This window comes from Gossypium raimondii, chromosome 8 (assembly GCF_025698545.1).
Source record: "Gossypium raimondii isolate GPD5lz chromosome 8, ASM2569854v1, whole genome shotgun sequence".
Lineage (NCBI taxonomy): Eukaryota > Viridiplantae > Streptophyta > Magnoliopsida > Malvales > Malvaceae > Gossypium > Gossypium raimondii.
The window spans coordinates 30527780-30548900 of NC_068572.1; the positions used below are offsets into that span (position 1 = coordinate 30527780).

Sequence of the window (21121 nt, forward strand, 5' to 3'; positions counted from 1 at the left end):
TTTCTAATTCCACCATTACTGAACATTCTTCCATCGGATCAAAAAATTTCATGCCTTCAGAGCGTTAAAAATTACCTTATCATCTTGAACTCGCATGGTAAGTTCTCCTTTTTTCACATTTACCAAAGTTATTCACATAGCTAGGAAAGGTCTCCCCAGGATGATCATAACTTTCTTATCTGCTTCAAAGTCCAACACATTAAAATCAGCAGGAAATATAAATTTATCAACTCTTACCAAAACACCCTTGATCTTTCCTTCGAGATATACTAAAGATCAATCTGCTAGTTGAAGTGTCATATTAGTGGGTCTTACTACACCTATTCCCAACAGTTTGAAAATAGATTTGGGCATCAAGTTTATGATTGCTCCAAAGTCACACAAAGCTTTACCACAATATGGTTCACCGATGTTGCAAGGTATCATCAAGCTTTTAATATCATTTAGTTTCAGAGGAAGCTTGTTCTGTAAGAACGCACTACAGTCCTTCATCAAAGCGACAGTCTCATGCTCAGTAAGTCATTTATTGTTGGACAAAATATTCTCCATAAACTTCACATAGTTGGGCATTTGCTCTAAAACCTCCACCAATGGAATGTTGATGTCTAATTGATTTAAAACATCCAAGAACTTCTTGATTGTACCTCTTGTTTCTGCATATTCTACTGAATTCTTTGAGGATATGCAACTCTAGGTTGATATGGATAACTTTTTTGAGGAGGTAAATCTATAAAATTAGGTGTTAGCTTTTTAGAATTCACTAGTTTAGGGTTTACGTCATCCACAGCCTTAGCCCTTTCAACTAGTTCATCGAACATCTCTATAGGTTGGGCTACCAAATAAACCTAAATCTCGCGATTTAACCCAAAACGGAACCTCTTACAATAGTCATCTCTAAAAGAATCATTCCAGCTGCGTACTGACTAAGTCGTACAAACTCAGCCTCATAATCAGCCACAAATAAATCACCCTGAATTAGGTCTAAAAGTCCATGCTTACGAGCCTCCATATACTGCTCGCCCATATACTTTCGCTTGAAAACCTCAAGAAAGTAGCTCTAAGTCAATCTGTCAGCAACAATACCTCTCCTAATTGTATTCCACCAAAGATGAGCCTTACCATCGAGTAAGGACACATCACAACCCAACTTCTCCTTGTCAGAACAGGACATCTGCTCAAGGATCCTTCCAACTCCCTCCAACCAGTACTCAACTACAGTTGGACCATTACCTTTCACTCCAAAAAACTCTTTACCACCCAACTTCCAAAGACGTTCAAGCAGTAAACCTCGATTAACTGGTGCAGGGTTGGCAAGTGCAGGAGTAGGGTTAGCACCAGCAATTCACTGAAATGCCCCTATAATGGCTTCCACCAGAGGGCCTACACCCTCATCCGGTATGTTCACTCTACGCGGCAACACAGGGGGTGCATAGGATGTACCATCCTCTTGAGCACTAGCTCTCACATTAACATGTCTAGGAGCATATCTAATAATCTAGCACACAAAAAAAAACATTAAACAGTGTGAGTGGCGGGAATAACCCATGTCTTATTCTTGTAAACAAACTTTAGGGTTAAAAGGAATGTGTTCCCGTTCCTACCCCACATGCAATTCAATGAGTATTATGTCAACAATTTCAAAAAAAGAGAAATTTAGACTTATGAGTTTCGGAACTCCAAACATGAGATAATCATCTAGGTCAAAGAGTTATTAAACCTAAGGCTCTGATACCACTAAATGTAATACCCTATACCCAGTCTAGTCGCCAAGCCCAAATACGGGATGCCACACCATTGTCTCGTCTCATGTATATCAAATAGGAAACTAGCAAATTGGTCTTCTTTTGTTAAACTGTATAAGTTTTAAGTCATCTAAATAGTTAATTAACATTGTTACATGCAAAGCATTCACTAATCAGTCATACATACAGTCAGAATCAGGCATAGGGGCTAATTAGCAAATTTTCATAAAAATATCCGTAGGTATCAATACCTGATACTAGGGTATCGATATTTTCTCTGTGTGGTATTGATACCACCTGGAAAAATGATACCAATCTTGCATTCTATTTCTCGACTAAATCCCAAAGTCTCAAAAATTATCGGTACCTATCATGAAATATCGATACTTTGTCCCCGAGTATTGATACTTGAGTAAATGTATCAGTACCAAATCTCTATTCTAACTTATTGCACATTTCAAAATACAGAGGTACCGATTTTAAACCCAAAATATCAATACCTCTACCCCTAAGCATAAAAATATAACTTAAACACGTAATTAACTCATTCCAAAATGATTCCTAGGCGTTATGCAACAAATACCTTGATTAATTCTCATTTGATGGCTGAGTTTAACAGTTCAAATCATCAAAATGTGGCCAAGTAAGAAACATCATGTCAATATCTATGTTTTTAATCCAAAGCTAATATACATATACTTATAAAACTAAGAACAATAGCAAAATCGGTAAATAGTCCAAGTACATCATGGCAATAACCAACCATAAATCTACTACATTGCCTTATTCCCCAAAACACAAATAAATGAATAAACACCTACGGAAATACTCCCTTGGACAACCACACCACCCACACCAAATCATTATTAATCTGTATTTGTTCAAAAGAGTGGGTGAGCTTAAATAAACTCAATGAATGAATAGAATATCCACAAAGCAAATATACCATCCTGCGTTCACAATTAACCATTTACTCACAAGTAAAATACTCTTAGGTTTGATAACATATAATACAATAACATGCATTGTCTATAATCCATTCGCATAACAAATACATATTCATTCAAGTATACATCACATAACACATAGATACATATTTCCACATTTATAAAAGATAAGATAGACTGACACTTGAGTTATGAAACATATAGTGAGCTCTATCATCACTCATCGGATACACGGATCTCCAACACACCAAACATAGACTCATAGAGTCAAGCATGTCCTAGAAGTGAAGCATGTAGCTAACACTCTCCTTATTCCCCTTCACATGTCCCATTGAATGGAGCTTACCTCACATTTTCTTATCCCTCCAACATGTCCCAGGGCCTCAACGCCTAAAATCACTATACATATAGGTGAGTACTCACAATCCTATGACATGCCAACTATATCCAATGGTTCCAAGATCACAATGCCAAAATATCCGAAGATCAACACATTATCCGTGCACTAACACTGTATATTAGCATCTTTTGCAAAACACTAGCATAGTCATATAACATATATATTACACATTTATTTCATGTATATAATGGCACTTTACATAATAATCACCATATCCACATATCACATTTCATGCAAAGTATATATATGTTCACATAACCACAAGACAAGTATAGTTTCAAGAAAGCTTACACTCGGAACTTAGAGTAGGGGTTTAGGCTACATCTAAATTCCCAATCAACACATGACTCGTGTTTACAAGTAGCAATTTTATACAATCACCATAAAACAACTAACACTTCCGTAATTGGTAGCAAGCTCTAACGAATCCGAAGCTTTACACACATAAACCACACAACAACCATAGTCAAATATCCACCAAAATTCACTCAAAGTAACTAACACACAAGCTTTAAGCTAAGTTCCCATGTAACTTAAACTATTAACACAACAGAATTTAAATTCTAATATCTCAGCCTATACTCAATCTTTTTTCCTAAAATAAGTTCTGTTCAACTAATTAATCATCCACGCCTAATTTGCAACCTTCAAACTAGACAAATCTACTCAATACAAGGTATCTACATTTTCTAACATCTTTTAGGAAATTTTAGCAAAATTCTTTAAAAAATGAGAAATTATTAACGAATCTTCAAGGTAAGTTGAAAAGCACTTTGAAACCAAGTTTTGACTCAAAATCTTGAAATCTACCATTAATGGTTTGATTTTTGGCTTTTATTTAAAACATGCAATTTGAGGGCTAGTAATTCAGTTTTAGAGTCTAAATAACATTAAAAACCAATCAATACATGAATTATTACCTTTTTTTGAAAGAATAAATGCGTTTAAACGTAAATATGAAAACCTAGATTTGAAGAAGATGGTGAAATTGGAGTTTTGGGTGTTTTTCTTGAAGATTTATGATGGTAGATGACTTAGGAATGTGTAACAACCCATTTCTCTGAGGTGTCGAAAAGTGGTTTCTGGGACACAAATCCGATGTGAGTTCGTAAATATTATTATTTAATATTTACGAAAAATATATGGTGTAACGATCAAATTCGATTTAATGATTTGTGCTAAATGGAAGAACAATTAGGTTCAAGTGGTATGACTTTAAAGTCAAGTGGTTTTAGAAATGAGGTATCAGGACCTTATTTTTATAAAACTGAGCCGTAAAGATTTTTATAAATATTTACAAAGTGTTATTAAGGTTGTATTAAATTTTCGTTAAGAAATTTTAACATTTAAATGGTTAACTGAGTAAAAAAGACTAAATTAGAAAAGGTGCAAAAGTTGAGTTCTATTTATTAAAGGTGCCTAATAGCTATAAAAAGGTACATTGTTGGACTTAGTTGGTAATTATACCAATTGAATTGTTGGTGGACAATTTTGGGTAATTAAAAGCTTGAAATTTGGTTGGTTTTTAAATGGACAAAATTGTAATTTCATAATTAAACTTTAATTAAATAAAACCAAAAGCTTTTATCATCTTCTCAAAGTTTTAATCGCTGAATGGTAAAGGGGGAAGAAGCCATTTTTAAGCTTTGAGGTTCTGCAAGTTCAAATGCTAGCATGGTATGTTATTTTGACCCTGTTTCTAATCATTTTTATGTTTTTGAGATCATTGCAACTAGGACTTGCTAGCCCATGCCTTCGTTTTTAAAACTGTTAAAGATTTTGAATTTTAACATTAATGAATCTTTGTGATTTTAGATGTTAAATGATGAATTTTTAGTATTAGTTGTTATTTATAAGTATTTTGTTAAGTGATTTTTGATGAATTTACCGATTAGGGACTAAATTGTTGAAATTGTAAAAGTACAATGATTTAATGTGAAATAAAACAAATATGGTTTGTTTTAATGTTCCAATAAATTTTGCTAATCTTAAATTTGTGTAAAATGGTAATGCTTTAGGCTTAGGGACTAAATTGAATAAAAGAAAAATATTGGGGGAAATTTTGTAAAATTATCGAAAAGGGACTAAATTGCATAAAATGAATTGGTTTCACTGTCTAAGTTAATGAAATGAATTAAATTGTTAATTTAGATCAAGAATGAGTGGAAAATCGAGTAGAATAGTAAATTACCAAATAGCCCCTGTGCTTAATCATTGCCGCAATTTAGCAAGTAAGTTCGTATGAACTGTACTTGGTATAATGTTGTTTAAATTGAATGCTTATTGTGTTGTTTTAATGTAAATCAATTAATATACTAATGTAACGAGGCAATGATGAATTGACGGATGTCGAGTCCCGGTTGAACCATAGGAATTCGTAGGATACTAGTGACATGTCATTAGGGTTTCTATGTTTCGGGTGCTAGTCTTGAATGTCCTACCGATGGTTGAGGTCTGGCATTTGTTGTGGATACTCAACAGCTTGTGTGAGCAGCATCACATAGCTTACATTCCGATCGTTAGCTTGTGTGAGTAGACCCATTTCATAGCTCAAGTGAGCAACAATGTAAAGGAAAATGAAAGGTTACGACTATATGTTTAGCACACTTTGTGTGAGCTCTCCCATGTATCCGATGTTATTCTAAATGGTTCAACAGGCGTGAAAATGGAAGGAACAATAACTGTTCAAACGAATTATGACATGAATATATGAAAATGATTGAAAAGGAAATATTCAATAAAAGTATACTTAAGTTCATGAATTTGATGATTTTGAATGATGTTTTTCATGTATAATGACTTACCTTATGTTAATTCAAGTGAATTTTGAGTTGATGCACTAACATGTGTTGTTGATGATGCTTAGGCTTGTGCCAAGCTTATGGTTGGATTATATCATGCTTAATCTTAATGATATACATCGAAATGGTAAGTGTCCAAATGGAAATATGCTTATGTGCATGAAAAGGTTGTATGAATTAAAAGATATATTTCTTATGAAATGGCTTATCATGTGGTTAATCCCAAATGAGTTATGTATAAATGCAGTAACTTGTGTATTGATGATGATATTTAGGCTTATGTCAAGCTTGTGTAATTGGTGGATGTTTATGCTTATGTCTTGCATTATGCAAATGAAACGGGTAAGAAAAGGTAATGAAATGGTAAGTTCATAATTGAGATGTAATATGATGATATAAAAGAATTGATGAGTTAAACGACTTACTTATATGTGAGGAATTTACTTATGCTGTGGATGAATTTACCTATGTCATGAATAAACATACTAATTCGTGAATTGATAATGTTATTTAAGCTTATGCTAAGTAAATGAAATGGTAAGTAAGTAAATGAGGTGGTTCATAGTCTTATGAAAAGGTTAATGATTGTGTAATATGTCTTATAAATCCTATTATGTTAGGAATGAAAAATATATGTAATATAGATGGACTTACTCATTTATGAGTTGATGGTTATATAGTTTGATAAATCTTGTGGCATTGGTATAGGTTTATATTTACCCTATAAACTTCATTATTGAAATGGAAAGTTATGTTAAAATTTCATACGAGCTTACTAAGCATTCATTGCTTATGTAGTTATTTTCCTTTTCTTTTCAAATTATCGGAAGCTCGATCAGTTTGGAAGCTCGTCGGAGATCTATCACACTATCCAATGATTATATCGGTAGTTTTTGATGTTTTGGCCATGGTTATAATGGAATGTATAGGTGGACTTGTGTTTGATGTTAGTCGAATGTTGGTTGATGGTTTTGGTATGCATATGTTGTTTTGGTACCATATGATGTTGGATGGTTTGTGTCATTTTGGTACTTATGATACTTTATTCGTATGCACTAATATAGCTAAGATATGATGCATGTTGAGTGACCAAATGGTATGTTTATGTGGAAGATCTAATGATCATAACTATGGTATGTTTTGGAAGTAGTATTGAATTATATGAATATGATTGAGATGTGGTAAGTATGCATGTTTAGGTATGTTTGAATGATTGTATTTAAGGTGCCTTGTATGGCATATTGGTTAAATGTTAATGGCCGATTGAATTGGTTGTTATGAATGTTTTGGTATGTTTTGATTCCTTGGTCAAGGGTGAAAATGGCTTGTAGGTACATGTTTGAAATGGGTGATGGAAATGGCTTGATTTTGGCCAATTTCATGTCCACACAGCCTAATACATGGGCGTGTGTCTCAATCGTGTGTGTCACACAGTCATGCGACATAGCCATGTGTCCTCTGTGGTTTTTAAAGTTTACAAGTCAGGCAGTTACACGGCCAAGCCACACGCCCAACTCAGAGAGTTACACAGGCACGGACACGGGCTGGGACATGACTGTGTGTCCCTGCTTTGATTGTTACACGGACTAAGACATGGGCTTGTGTCTCATCCGTGTGAGTCACACGACCTGGCCACACAGCCGTGTGACCCTTACAGTTCAAATTTTCAAACTTTTTCTCAAACTTTCCAATTGATTCCAATTTAGTCCCGAATTGTTTCAAAAAGTGTTTTTAAGGTCTCGAAGGCTCGATTAAGGGACGATATGCATTTAAATGAATGATTTATGCTATGTCTATGTTGATGCATGAGATGTATGTTTCAAAGTTGCATTTTTAAGGTAATGCTCTGTAACCCTATTTGGCGATGGATACGGGTTAGGGGTGTTACAGAATGATAGGAAATCAAGGTGTTGTGGTTTAGGAATAAAAAATCAATGTAATAGTGAGAAAAAAATTAAGGGGCGGAAAGGACAAACTTGAAGAACAACTATTGTGACTTTAGGCTGAAAGTGGAGGTTTTTAGGTTCAATTTTAAAAATTGGCTTAATTGCCACATAAATGATCATTATTTTGACTCTGTTAAAAATTAGTCATTTATTTAAATTTAAGGGTTTCTAGAACAGTTTTTCAAAAATTGATTTAATAGCCAAGATGCTAAAGTTGATTACTTAGGCTTTCAATTATTATTTTAAGCTATATTATCGGTATAAGTAATTATCACACAAGTCATTATTTGTAGTATTGTTTAGCATATCTTTTGAGAAAAAATTCAATGCCTCTAGTTAGTAGTTAAACCATAATTTTTGAGAAAAAACCTTTTGTATATATGTCTAAGGATATTATATTTCACATGAATTGACATTTGTATGCATCATGCCAATACGTTATGATAAATATTTATCAACGCAATTGACTTTTGGTTAGGAGAAAAATACAACCCCATTTTAAAAGTTTTGAATGTGTGATGTATGTTCAAGTTACTCCACTATAATGCGAAAAATGGGTATTCAAAGAATGTTGGGAATATATATTAATTACAAGTCTCCTTGTATTATTAAATGTTTTGATCAAATTGGAGATTCAATTATGACATGATTTGGTGATTATTATTTTTATTTGATAATTTTTCCAACATTAGGGGGAGAGAAATAATAGTTGGATGCAATAATTAATTGGAATGACTTATCGTTATCTAGATCCTCATAGAAAGTAATTTGAGCCATAAGTTCAAAAGGATAATTCACTTTATTGCAAAGTTCACTGCAAGATGTATTTACTGACCTAATGAGAATAACCAAGTCGTATATACCAGCTAATGTTTTGATTTGAATCAAAGTCCAATAGGATAATTTGTTCGATTAAATGAATTAAAGTAGTGCATGCCCAAAGCATGATAGATTAATTGATTCCAAATATGAAAATTCTCATAAAAGAAAATAATGAATCTAGATGGTCATATATAATGGAGGAAGGTGCTCCTCAAGAGACTTAAGACATAACTAATTATTAAAACTCTAAAAGAGATTCTGATACTTGAATATGGAAACGATGAAAATAAAAAAGATCTTGATAAGTTTGTCAATATGAGAAAATATGGAACCGTGAAAATAGAAAGTTGTTGACTACAGTTTTGTATGCAATAATATTATTGATATAATGAAAGAAAATGATGATGTAGAATAAATCTATTGAGAAACTTGTACATGGAAAAGTTTGGTTAAAATAGAAAGACGCAATTAGAGTAGAATTAAATTCATGAATTTTTGGACTATTAGTCCAAACACCTAAAGGTATAAAGCCAATGGGGTACTAATTGAGTAGTTTTGCGAAAAAAGAAATAAGAAATTGAAGTTTCACTACGTCCTGGCATTTAAAAGATATTATTTGTGGTGGTTGCAATAATCTTGAGATACTTTATTATTCTGGCAGTTTACGAAAGATTTGACATGTGTCTAATCATTGTTATTATAGACTTTTTTATGGATCACTATATAGTGGAAGTTTATATTAAAACCCTTGAACGATTTAGAATACTGGAAGATTATGAAAATTCTTAAGAAATTGTGTAAATATTTATTTGAATTGATTGGAATATATGTATTATTATAGAAGTATCGTGATCAAAGTTTGTTATGATTATTGATGGAACTTCTAAATAGATCAAAATATATTTCTCCCAAAAGTCTTCCTCACTCATAACTTTCAAAAGAATGATGATATAAACATTTATCAAATTTGTTCAAGTGATCATTTAAAACCTAGTATTCAAGATTGAATACAGGGATATGAGATATTATGTAATGTTGTCATAATAGGGAGTAAATATGCATTATGTTTTTTTCCTTAATTGAGGTTTTGTCCCCACTAGGTTTTCTTCGTATGATATTTAATGAGACAACATGTTATGCGTATTATAGATAAGTGCATTTTTTCCTTCACTAAGAATTTTTTCCAATAGGGTTTTTATCTTGAAGATTTTAATGAGATATATTATCTACCAATGGACATCCAAGGGGAGTATTATGAATATTTTATTATTAAGTGGATATCCATGAAGATCGGGATAAGTTTGATGTACTTTAGGACTCTAATATTCATTAGAAATAGAATTTTATTTAATCATACTTCTTATATCTATAAATATAGACTTAGAAAAGCATTGTAAACATCTTTATTGATAAATAAAATGTATTCTCTTTTACTTTCTTATTTTTATCCTCTTTTGTTATTTCACTTTTTATTCTTTTACCCTATTTATTATTTATTTCATAAAAAATTTAAATTGGATAAAATAAAGCATTAAATATATTTCTTCAAAAAACACATTAAATATAAAATAATAATTAAATAAAATTTTTAGTTCTTATAAATTAAATATGCGTCTTGACTCTACAATATCATTTTCAAAATATTTTGATATATTTTTAGTAGAGTTTTAGATTTTACAAGTAAAGTTAAGGTGTTAATAAGTGTCTTATAAAACAATAGTAAAATATTAAAAAGTATTTAAAAAACACAAAACAATTTTTAAAACTAATTGTAGAATAAAAGAAAAATACTCTACTAATATACCAAATACTAACCTGACTATTTTTAATATAATAATAAGTGGAGAACTACTAGATTAGTTATAATTAACGTTTGATTATTGGTTAAATATTCTAGATGTTAGGTCTCATGGGTACAAATACAGATCCACTGTATATATCGCATCCAAAGTAGTTTCCTTGTTAATTGTCTTCGATTTTCCTGATTTCTTTATTCATTGGGTTAGGGGTTAGATTTTCATTCTCGAAACTAATAAATTAAGATATAAAAAAGGAGACCTTCTACCTCCCTTCAAGAATTTGATGCCTTTTGGCGCTTTCTTGGACAAACAAATAAAATGAGAAAAAATTATTAAATCAGATTATATCCTAATAAAAGTAATTAAAATTAAGGTAAACACGTACAATTTTAAATTGAATTTTTTGTTTTATTTCTAAAGAGTTCATCGGACCTTTAGCTTTGGAGGGAATCAACAAATTACTGGCTTGTTCACATTATTTTTAACCAACACAATTATTGTATTTTGTCTTATTCTATATTGGCTTTAGAGTTAAATGTGATTTTCAATTTTTTATTTGTTTAATTTATTTTATTAATTTTTATATAAAATATAAATATTGTTTGGTGAAGTATTATAATGGTTTTAATACGCTTTGTATTGAGTTAATTAATTTTAGACTAAATTATAAAGTAAATATTTGAATATTAAAATATATTTCATGTTTCTATATTCTTCATACATGTTTAGAATTTAGTCCCTCTATGTTTTTTTTAATTTATAACCAATTGTTAATACCATTAACTTCTTCATTAAATTTGTTGGTGTGATATTTTGAAATTAAGAAAATACTCTCTTAGTAACCTTGTAACAAAAATGGCATTGCAATGAACTTCAATTTAACAAGTAATTTTAATAGTGCTAATAACTCTTAAAAGTTACATCAACATTTCAATCAAAATAAAGTATTTGGACTAATAAATTATATTATGAAAATTGAGGTACCAACTTATATCAAAAGGATAAAATTAATTATTAAGTTCGAGTGTAGCACATGAACCAAAATTGAAATTTGAGCATTTTTTATATAATAAAAAAGGGACATATGTCCCTATATGAAGGTCCCAAGACATTCTTCTTATATACAAATATTTGAAAAAGTTATATGAAATAGTTGCATCACGTTATCATATGTTATTTTATTCAAATCATGTTAGGTAATTATATTTGTAATCAAAATTTGTTTGAAGTAAGGTAATTATATTTGTAATCAAAATTTGTTTGAAGTAATATTGAAATTTCCGGTTGACACTTAAATCACTTAAATTTTATCATCCTTCTCTTTTCCTCTAATATTATAACTAAAAATAAAATATATTTATAAAAAAATTTAATTATTAATTACACATGTGATAATTAAACGATAAACAATTAACTTAAATTTAATGATTGTGATGTTGGACTTACAAGACATGCCGCGTCCATTTTGTCAGTTTAGCTTTCTCTTTCGGAAGCCTGCAAGTGAGGGCTATTGTTTAACGGCTTGATGCTCTTATAAAACTATTGTTTACGTAATTACGTTGATGATGATGATACAAAGAGACAACAGCCAGCTTACCTTTCTCACCATATGTTTATTATTGAAGGTTGGTTGACATCGCAATAATAATAATAATAATAATATGCAGATAAAATATGAAAATTTATATAAGACGAATTAGATATCAAAATTATATAAATATAAATAGTCTGTTTTATCAAATGAAAATATTTTTTACATTCATGTTTTAACCTACAATACATATTATAAGTCATAAATAACAGAAAATGAAATCAATTACTAATTAATCATAAGGTGTAGTGTGGTGAGTACTCACTTTATCATTTAACCATGATGTTAGGAGTTTGATCCCACTTATGAGAATTGAGCACATTTTATGATTTCCTTTTTATTTGTTTAAGGAGTACTTAAGACGAGAGGATTAGTCACTACTATTGGTGGCGGATCTGTTTTTTTTATATATAAATAAATAAATTAGTTTCTAATGTAAGATGTATTTATTTATTTTATTAAGTATTATTTTTATTTCATGTAATTAATGTGAGGTAATATTATTAAGATTATTGAATATAATTAAAATATATAAGCTATTTTAATAATTAAAATATTACAAAATAAAATTCAAACTACAATTGAAGCTTGAATCGAAATAATAATGAAATTCAATTTGATTGCGATTTTCTAACTGTTAATTGAATTAAAATACTTAAATTTTGAATGTTAATGTGTCTATTTTGTGGTGGAAAGTTTTACTTTTATATTATTGCAAAAAATAAAAGTATAAATGAAAATTGAGTATTATTCATATATTATTCGTATTATATATATAATAGAAAAACATTTTATATCTTTCTAATCAAATTATATTTTTAAAATATTTAATTTTAAAATAACTTTATATACAAGATATATATAAAATTTCCTATTAAATTTTGTTTTTAATTTTTAAATTACTACTTAAAATATTTTTGTTTTATTTTCCACAAACACTCCTTAAATAATCTATCTGTGGAATAATCACGTTATATATACATATATAGTTACTTTCAATTTTTTTTAAATAGAAACACAAGCGATTTTAGAAACAAGTAAGAAAATTTAAAGCTCATAATATCTTTCTAGATTAACTGCCACTCAGCTTGAGGAGGTTCAAGAAGAACTTGTAGATCTGCAACTGTATTATGATCTTTAGGAATATGATGGATACGAATTTTCCAATTCCTTTGTAACTATTAATGGACGGCCCATATTTTCATAAGAGGGCTATCAATAATTTTCAGACAAAATTAATTCCACCAATAGAGCATTATCAGATTCAAGTTCAACCTGTCGGTAACTCTTTTCCCAAGTCAGACATAGCCCCTTTAGCATAGACCTTGCTTCTATCTTGAAAACTTCATCTCTCCCCAATATCATCGAATAGCCACACAACCAATTACCTTCCTCATCTCTAATAACTCCTTCAGTTGCAGCCTAGCAAGAACTAAGCGAAACTGCACCATCAATATTGAGTTTGACCCATCCCCACTCCGGCACAGACCAATTCATACCAGATACCATATGCACCCTATGAATCCTAGGCTTTGAGGGTAGTGAGTAACTTTTCGTCCAACTGATATTTGTATCTAGCACATCCTCGACTGAGTTGTGACTGCCAGAAAATACAAACACATTCATGTTTTTCAAAGTAACCGACAAACAATAGGAAACAACGTTTGTCAATCCAACTCCTGACTACCACACCTCCTTACATTCTATATGTTCCAGATAATGCATTCATCAAGAGGTAGGGAGAAAAATATATTTGTTTCTGCGATGGTACAATCGAAGTCCAAACTACCCGTAAGAATGAGCAATCTCTGACAGCATGTAAGTTAGATTCATTGATAAAATTGCATCTCGGACAATTGCGTTCAAAATATTTAATTTTAAACATATTTACATCGTAAATATGTGCATTGCACAGAGAGACAAACTAATTTTAATTATATTTTATTATTTCTTGTCGTATAATTATCTAAAGTTAATAAATTTACAATTAAAGTCAAAGATTCCTAAAAAAAAACAATTAAGAGTCAAAATTAAAATTTTCATACAGATAGGTAATACAAAGTTCCAAAACTTGATTAAAAAAAATGAAATTATTGATTTTCTAAAGACAAGAAATTTTTTTACTACAATCAGAATTATGTTATAAGTATACAAACACTTTTTCTTTTCTATTTACAAAATGATTACCTATATTTATGTAACACCCCTTACCCGTATTCGACACCAGAATAGGGTACGAGGCATTACCAGAACACAAATGCTTGTAAACGTTATTTAGCCGTATTATAAAATTTCATCTAAATTAAAACTTTCAAAATTTTTTTAACATGCTTTTATAATTCTTGACAATATATCCTCAAAATATTATATTCATAATAAATAGGGCCTACGAGACCTGATACATACCCATGCAATTCAATGCTTCATTTCTATTTCATTCAGTTCACAATTTCTCATGCTCACAATTCAAATCATATCACTAGCAATTTCCATTTAATTCACGTACAATTCAATATTAGTAAGTTCAATACTAATGCGTATTTACTATTTAACTCAATGTTTTTCGATTATACCATTCATTAACACATTTATGAAATTCTCAATTTTGCAATGAAAATATCACTTTATCTTAAATAACAACATCAATTCAACTCATCATCCCCTTTTTCGTCATTTTTCACTTCAAATATGAACTTACTATTTCATTACCTTTCCACACCCGTTTCCTATGCATATCACACAAGACATAAACATATCGTTCAACCATAGTCGCAAGCTAGTGCATTTAAGCATAATTCTTTTTGGAACTAACCACATGATAAACCATTTCACTAGAGATTACATAATTTAAACCTTACCACCCCTGTCATGATCACAATCATATTTCCATTTAGGCACTTACCATTTCAATGCATAACTTATAAGTTTAACGTGGCATAATCTATCCACAACTTGGTTAAAGCCTAAGCATGTACATCAAATATGTTAACCAAATAAACATATAGCATAAGCATTATGAGCATGGATGAGCACAACATTTATTAATGTATCAAACTTACCAACATGTGTTAATTCATAAACCATTCATGACATTACTTCAAGCTAAATCATATTTCAAATATACCATACACACATACTATGAAACTTTATTTTTCCACATGAGCTTAAATCATGACCAATAATGCGCAAATATAAGCATAATTTATATTTCATCGTTTATCAATTATAATCGAGCATATTACCAATTATACACAAATCATTCATATATTACTCAATTTTCCTCCTCCTCCTCTCCATTCCACATCCTTAATGTGTATAACACACTTAAACAACATTATCCATACTTTCACTATTTTCCTGTATGTAAATTCAAACTGTTGTCTGAGTCAGAGTCACTAATTTATTTATATCTCGAGCTACCGAGCTCCAAATTGAGATCCATTAATTTTCACCGAAACTAGACTCACATATCTTATTACCATAAAATTTTTAGAATTTTTTCTTATCCAATAAGTACATTTTATTCTTTAAAGTTCCCCTGTTTTACTGCTCGATAGTTCTGACCTCTCGACAGTTCTGACCTTTCTTCACTAAAAATTAATTATTTCATAGTACAGAATTCAGATAATGTTCTTGTTTATTTTTTAAAAAAATAGACTCATTCAGGATTCTAAACATATAAACTTTATTCCATAATTATTTTTGTACAATTTTTAATGATTTTTCAAAGTCAGAATAGGGGATTCCGAAATCATTCTAGTCCTATCTCACTAAAATTCAAATATCTCATGATATAAAACTTGTTTGCTTTCTTTGTCTCTTTTATGTGAAAATAGACTCATTCAGATTTAATTTCATATCTTATTCACTCTCTAATTCGATTTTCACCATTTTTGGTGATTTTTCAAAGTCACACAACTGCTGCTGTCTAAAACTGTTTTGTTGCTAAATTTACTCTTCCATAATTTCACTTACTCCATTGCATCGTACCGATGGTTTGATCAAATATCGAGCACATTGTTCATAAATTTTCACACTTATACCTACATTCATTCATCACATAGTCATATTCAATTACACTTAGTCGTTACATGATCTCATGTATTTTCACTTAGTCAATTTACCGATGAACACTTTAGAATAATAACAGATACACGGTGGATCAGCACATAGCACCACCCTTATAGTCAATGATACTCGGTGGAATCAGCACATAGCAACCACCTTAATAATCAATAGTACCCGGTGGAATCAGCACACAGCAACCACCTTTATAATCAATGATACCCGGTGGAATCAGCACACACCCGGTACACGTAGTAGCCTGCACATAGTACTACACACGTGACCATTACTACATCTTTCACATAGTGGCCTACACACAGCCCGTGCCACACATGTGATCATTATTGTCACTTCATTCGTATCTTTTCTATTCCGAAGGTTCAACCGGGAAATTTCTCACTTTTCTTTTTCACTGATCAAAGTCAATTTCTCATCTTTCTTGATTTATAATAACACATTTAACTTACTTAACACTCACATTATTCAATTTAGTCCGAAAATTACACTTTGAAAAAATTACATTTTCCCCTAAAATTTCACAAAATTACAATTTTGCCCCTAGGCTCGTAAAATAATTTTATTCAATTTCCTTGCATTTTAGGCCTAGCCGAACCATTTTCATAACTATAGCAGTCCATAATTCTCACTTATTCACACACTTGTGACATATTTTATAACATTTACAAATTAATCCTTTTAGGCATTTTCATCGAAAATCACTTAGTAAAAGACATTCATCACATTCCAAACATTCATATTCTTCCATAAAACATCAAAATACATACATATAATTCATGGGTAATTTTTTAAACACAAACCCTAGTTTAAAATACATGCACATCAAAATATTAAAAACGGGGCTAGAATGGACTTACAAACGAGCTTGGAAGCTTGAAAAACCCTAGCCATGGTTTCTCCATGCAATTTTCGGCCTAGGGGTTGAAGATAGACAAAAATTGGCTTTTAATTTTGTTTTAAATTCATTTTAATAACTAAATGACCAAAATGCCCTTAATGAAAAACTTTGGAAACATTCCTAACCATGTCCATTTTTGTCCACCAACTTAACCAATGGTCTAATTACCTTATAAGGACCTCCAATTTTAAATTTCATAACAAGTGGACACCTCTAACATGTAGATCTTAACTTTTGTACTTTTTACAATTTAGTCCTTTTGACTAAATTGAGTGCCCAAACGTCGAAATTTTCGAACGAAATTTTCATGAAATCATTTTGTAAAATCGTAGACTATAAAAATATATTAAAAATAAATTTTATCCTCGTCGGATTTGTGGTCCCGAAACCACTGTTTCGACTAGGCCCAAAATCGGGTTGTTACAGTTTAAATGACTTACTAATTTTTTTTATGGGTGAGTATTTAATATATTGTCTATATATATATATTTGAAATAAACAAACTAGGCTTTTGCTTCTATTGATCCAAATTTGGAAAACTAAACAAATACATAAGTCCAAAACTCCAACCAAAACTGAAAAAACCCAAAACAAACTAAAGTCATATATGACATAAAAAAAAACCCATAAAATTAAAGCAAAGAGCATTCTAGAAACATTAAGGCATCGACCCTTTCACCTAATTAGATGTTTTGTGTTTCCCCGTCCCAAAAAGATCATCAATGCACAAAACTGACATTTCACAAAACCAGGAAGAGGCCTCCAAAAAAAGCAGATAAAACCTTCAAAGACAAAACTCCCTTCCCCCATTTTCCAAACTTCCCTTTTCCATCAATTTGGTTCTGTTGGTCTCCCCATTGTTGTTATTGGATCCACAAGCGAGGTTCCGTTCCCTTCCAAGTAAATCAAATTCCCCATTTTCAGCATTTCTGTTGCCAGAGCATAAGCTATTTATTTGCTGATCTAGGAACATGATTGAAATTGATTTCTTGGAAATTTCTCTTCATCTATTGAATATTTTTTATGAAAACTCCAATTTGAGATTTATCGAGTTTCAGAAACTTACATCTCTTTACTGTTGTTAATAAATCCCCTTCGATAATCACTTAGCCCCACCCTTTATCAAAACCTATTCTCACTGGAAGTTGACAAGCTAAAGCTTTAGTAGCAAAAACAGAAACTACACCCTCATGGAAACTCGTACGAGTGAACATCACAACAACTTCATCCCTAGCGACCATACTTGACACCGATCAAAAAATTCTACCATCAAAAGCACCATCAAAGTTGATTTTGATGACAGATCTTGAAGGGACGTTCCAACTCACAGCCTCCCTTTTTTTAGTGTAGGTATTTTCCTCCAAACTTTTGAGTTCATCTAAATAGATAAGAACAAATATTACACTGTACTTGCCAGTAATAAGTTTTCTATCACGGATCCCCCTGTTTCTGTCTTTCTAGATAGCGCAAAGTGCACAACAGAACAACTTCCTCTAGTGGTTGGAACAAGTCTCAAAAACCCAGGTAAGCAAATATGCAAACTCCATATCCTGATTGTTCAAAAAATGCAAACAATTTAGTTCTGACCAAACTTCAACTGATGTAGGGCAATGTTGAAACAAATGTTTCATCGGATTCCTTCGCATTTCTACACCGAGGGCAACAGAAATTAATGGCCAACTTCTTACACTTGAAATTAGTTAGCGTAGGTAGATAGTTCCAAGAAATCCTCCAAATTTTTATTTTAATTTTCCCTGGGAGGTTTAGGTTCCACAAATATTTGTAAAAAGCTCTAGATCTGGTATGTAATGCATAAACAGTAGGGTCTTTCAAATTGTTTTGTAATAGTTTGTAGGCACTGCAAACCGAAAACTCCCCGAAGGCTCCCCACCTCAAACCAGAAAATCTTCATAGGCTTCCTAAGCAAGTAGAATCCAAAGAAAATTGATAGCGTCCGACCGCAAAAAGGTGTCATTAATTAACCCCTGCTTCCAAATACGTTTATTTGAATCGATTAACTCTGACACCATAAAATCCTGCATATTACAGCAATTACTTGAAACTTTAAAATTATCATTACCAGGAATGCATGCATCGTCATATACTGAAATTCCTTTAAAACTCATTTAGTTGCCCAAATACTCTTCCAAGTGTAAGATGGATTACTCCCCATATTTCTAAAACCCATCCCCCTATCTTTTTTTAATCTACAAATCTGTCTCCACTCACACCAATGTATCTGTCGCCTTCATTGTCCTTTTTGCCACCAGTATTTTACTATAATGCTCTCAATTTCTCCACAAAAAGACTTAGGCAACAGAAAACATGACATTGCATAAGTGGGAATTGCCTGCAAGACAAATTTAATAAAAAATTCCTTTCCCCCTTATGACAAAAGCCTCATGCTCCAATTTTCGATTCTCTCTTTTATCATATCCTTTAAGCATTGAAAATATGCTTTTTTCCTTCATCCCACCATATTTGATAGCCCCAAATACTTTTCAGCATTATTTGAAAAATATACCCTCATCAAATTTGAAACCCGAATATTTTCCCTCTCAGAAACATTTGAACTAAAGAAAAATGTTGATTTACTGAAATTCACACATTGGCCAGAACAAATCTCATATTTCTTAAGAATATCTTTCAATAAAAGAACATCCTTTGATGTTGCCTTCCCAAAGAGAATACTATCATCCGCGAACAACAGGTGTCAGATTTTAGGCCCTCCTCAACTAGCCTTAACCCCTTTAGAAAATCGTCCATCTATTTCCATCCTTATCAAAGCATAAAGACCTTTAGTACAAATGAGAAATAAGAAAGGACTAAGAGGGTACCCTTGACAAAGGCCCTTTAAGGGTCGAAAACTCCTTCCCGTGTGACCATTCACCTTAACCGAATTTAAAGTCAAATATATACAACTAAACATAATCTTTACCCAATCCTCAAAAAAGCCCATTTTAAACATTATTGCCTCTAAAAAAGCCCATTCAACCCTATCATAGGCTTTACTCATATCAAGCTTAACTGCCATGTACCCCTTCTTCCCAGTACGCTTATTACAAAACACGTGTAACAGTTTATAAGCGAGTAAAACATTATCAAAAATTAATCTTCCCAGTACAAAGGCACCTTGAGCACAATCGACACATTTCCCAATAACACCCTGAAGTCGATTTGCTAAAACTTTTGCATAAGCTTATATAAAATAGAACATAGACTAATAGGTTTAAAGTTCAATAAGTTCTTAAGGTTTGAAATTTTAGGGTTAAGCATAATCTCAGTAACATTTGTAGAATCAAGATCATTACCTTTATTTAGAACACCCAAACAATAGGAGAGAACATCATTCTTTACGATATGCCAGTACTTCTGAAGAAACATAGCTGGAAAACCATCAAACCCAGGTGCTTTTATGGGCTCCATTTCTTTCAAAGCTGCGACAACATCTTCTTCAGTAAACTTTTCTAAAAGGGAAAAATTCTCCTCGTGAGAGATGCTAGTATTAATCTCTTATAAAATATGTGACGGATCACCAATACCATTCGAAGAAAAAAGATTTTGAAAATACACCATGGCAAGCTTCCCAAGTTCATCATTTGTATTTGTTATCATTCCATCCCCACGCTTCAAACTTCTAATATTATTTTTCTTTTTTCGAGTCGAAGCATACTTATGGAAAAAAGCAGTGTTTTTGTTACCCAAACGAAGCCAATTCGCTCTCACCCTTTGTTCATAAAAAGCTTCATCCTTATCAAGCTCAAGATTCAATTGGATCTTAACATCAATGACCGCAGACAAATTATCATCATCTCGACCCGTAACCATTAGACTTTTCAATTTTTTAGAAAGGGAAAACTTCAAATTATTTTGATTTACCTTGATCTTCTTTTCCCAATTTATTAAACCAGTACTCAAAACTCTTAATTTTTCGAAAATAGATCCTTCAACAAAATCTCGAAGTCTCTTAATTTCTCCTTTAAGAGACTCCTCCATTGTCCACCATGCCTCAAATTTAAAATTCGCTGCAATGTTTCTTCTAGCATCTCTCACCGTGTTAAGAAGGATCGGGCAAAGATCAGAAAAGAATTT

The 21121-nt window shown here is 31.5% G+C and overlaps 1 protein-coding gene across 1 annotated transcript; it reads right to left on the reverse strand.

The window, feature by feature from the left end:
- Positions 1 to 1057: 1057 nt before the first annotated feature.
- LOC128043023 (uncharacterized) lies at positions 1058 to 20857 on the reverse strand. Its single transcript, XM_052634817.1, has 5 exons — positions 20572 to 20857; positions 20341 to 20496; positions 19968 to 20227; positions 1373 to 1495; positions 1058 to 1261 (listed from the first exon to the last, which is right to left on the reverse strand). Exons 1-5 carry the CDS (start codon positions 20855 to 20857, stop codon positions 1058 to 1060), a joined length of 1029 nt encoding a protein of 342 aa, XP_052490777.1.
- Between the last annotated feature and the right edge of the window lie 264 nt (positions 20858 to 21121).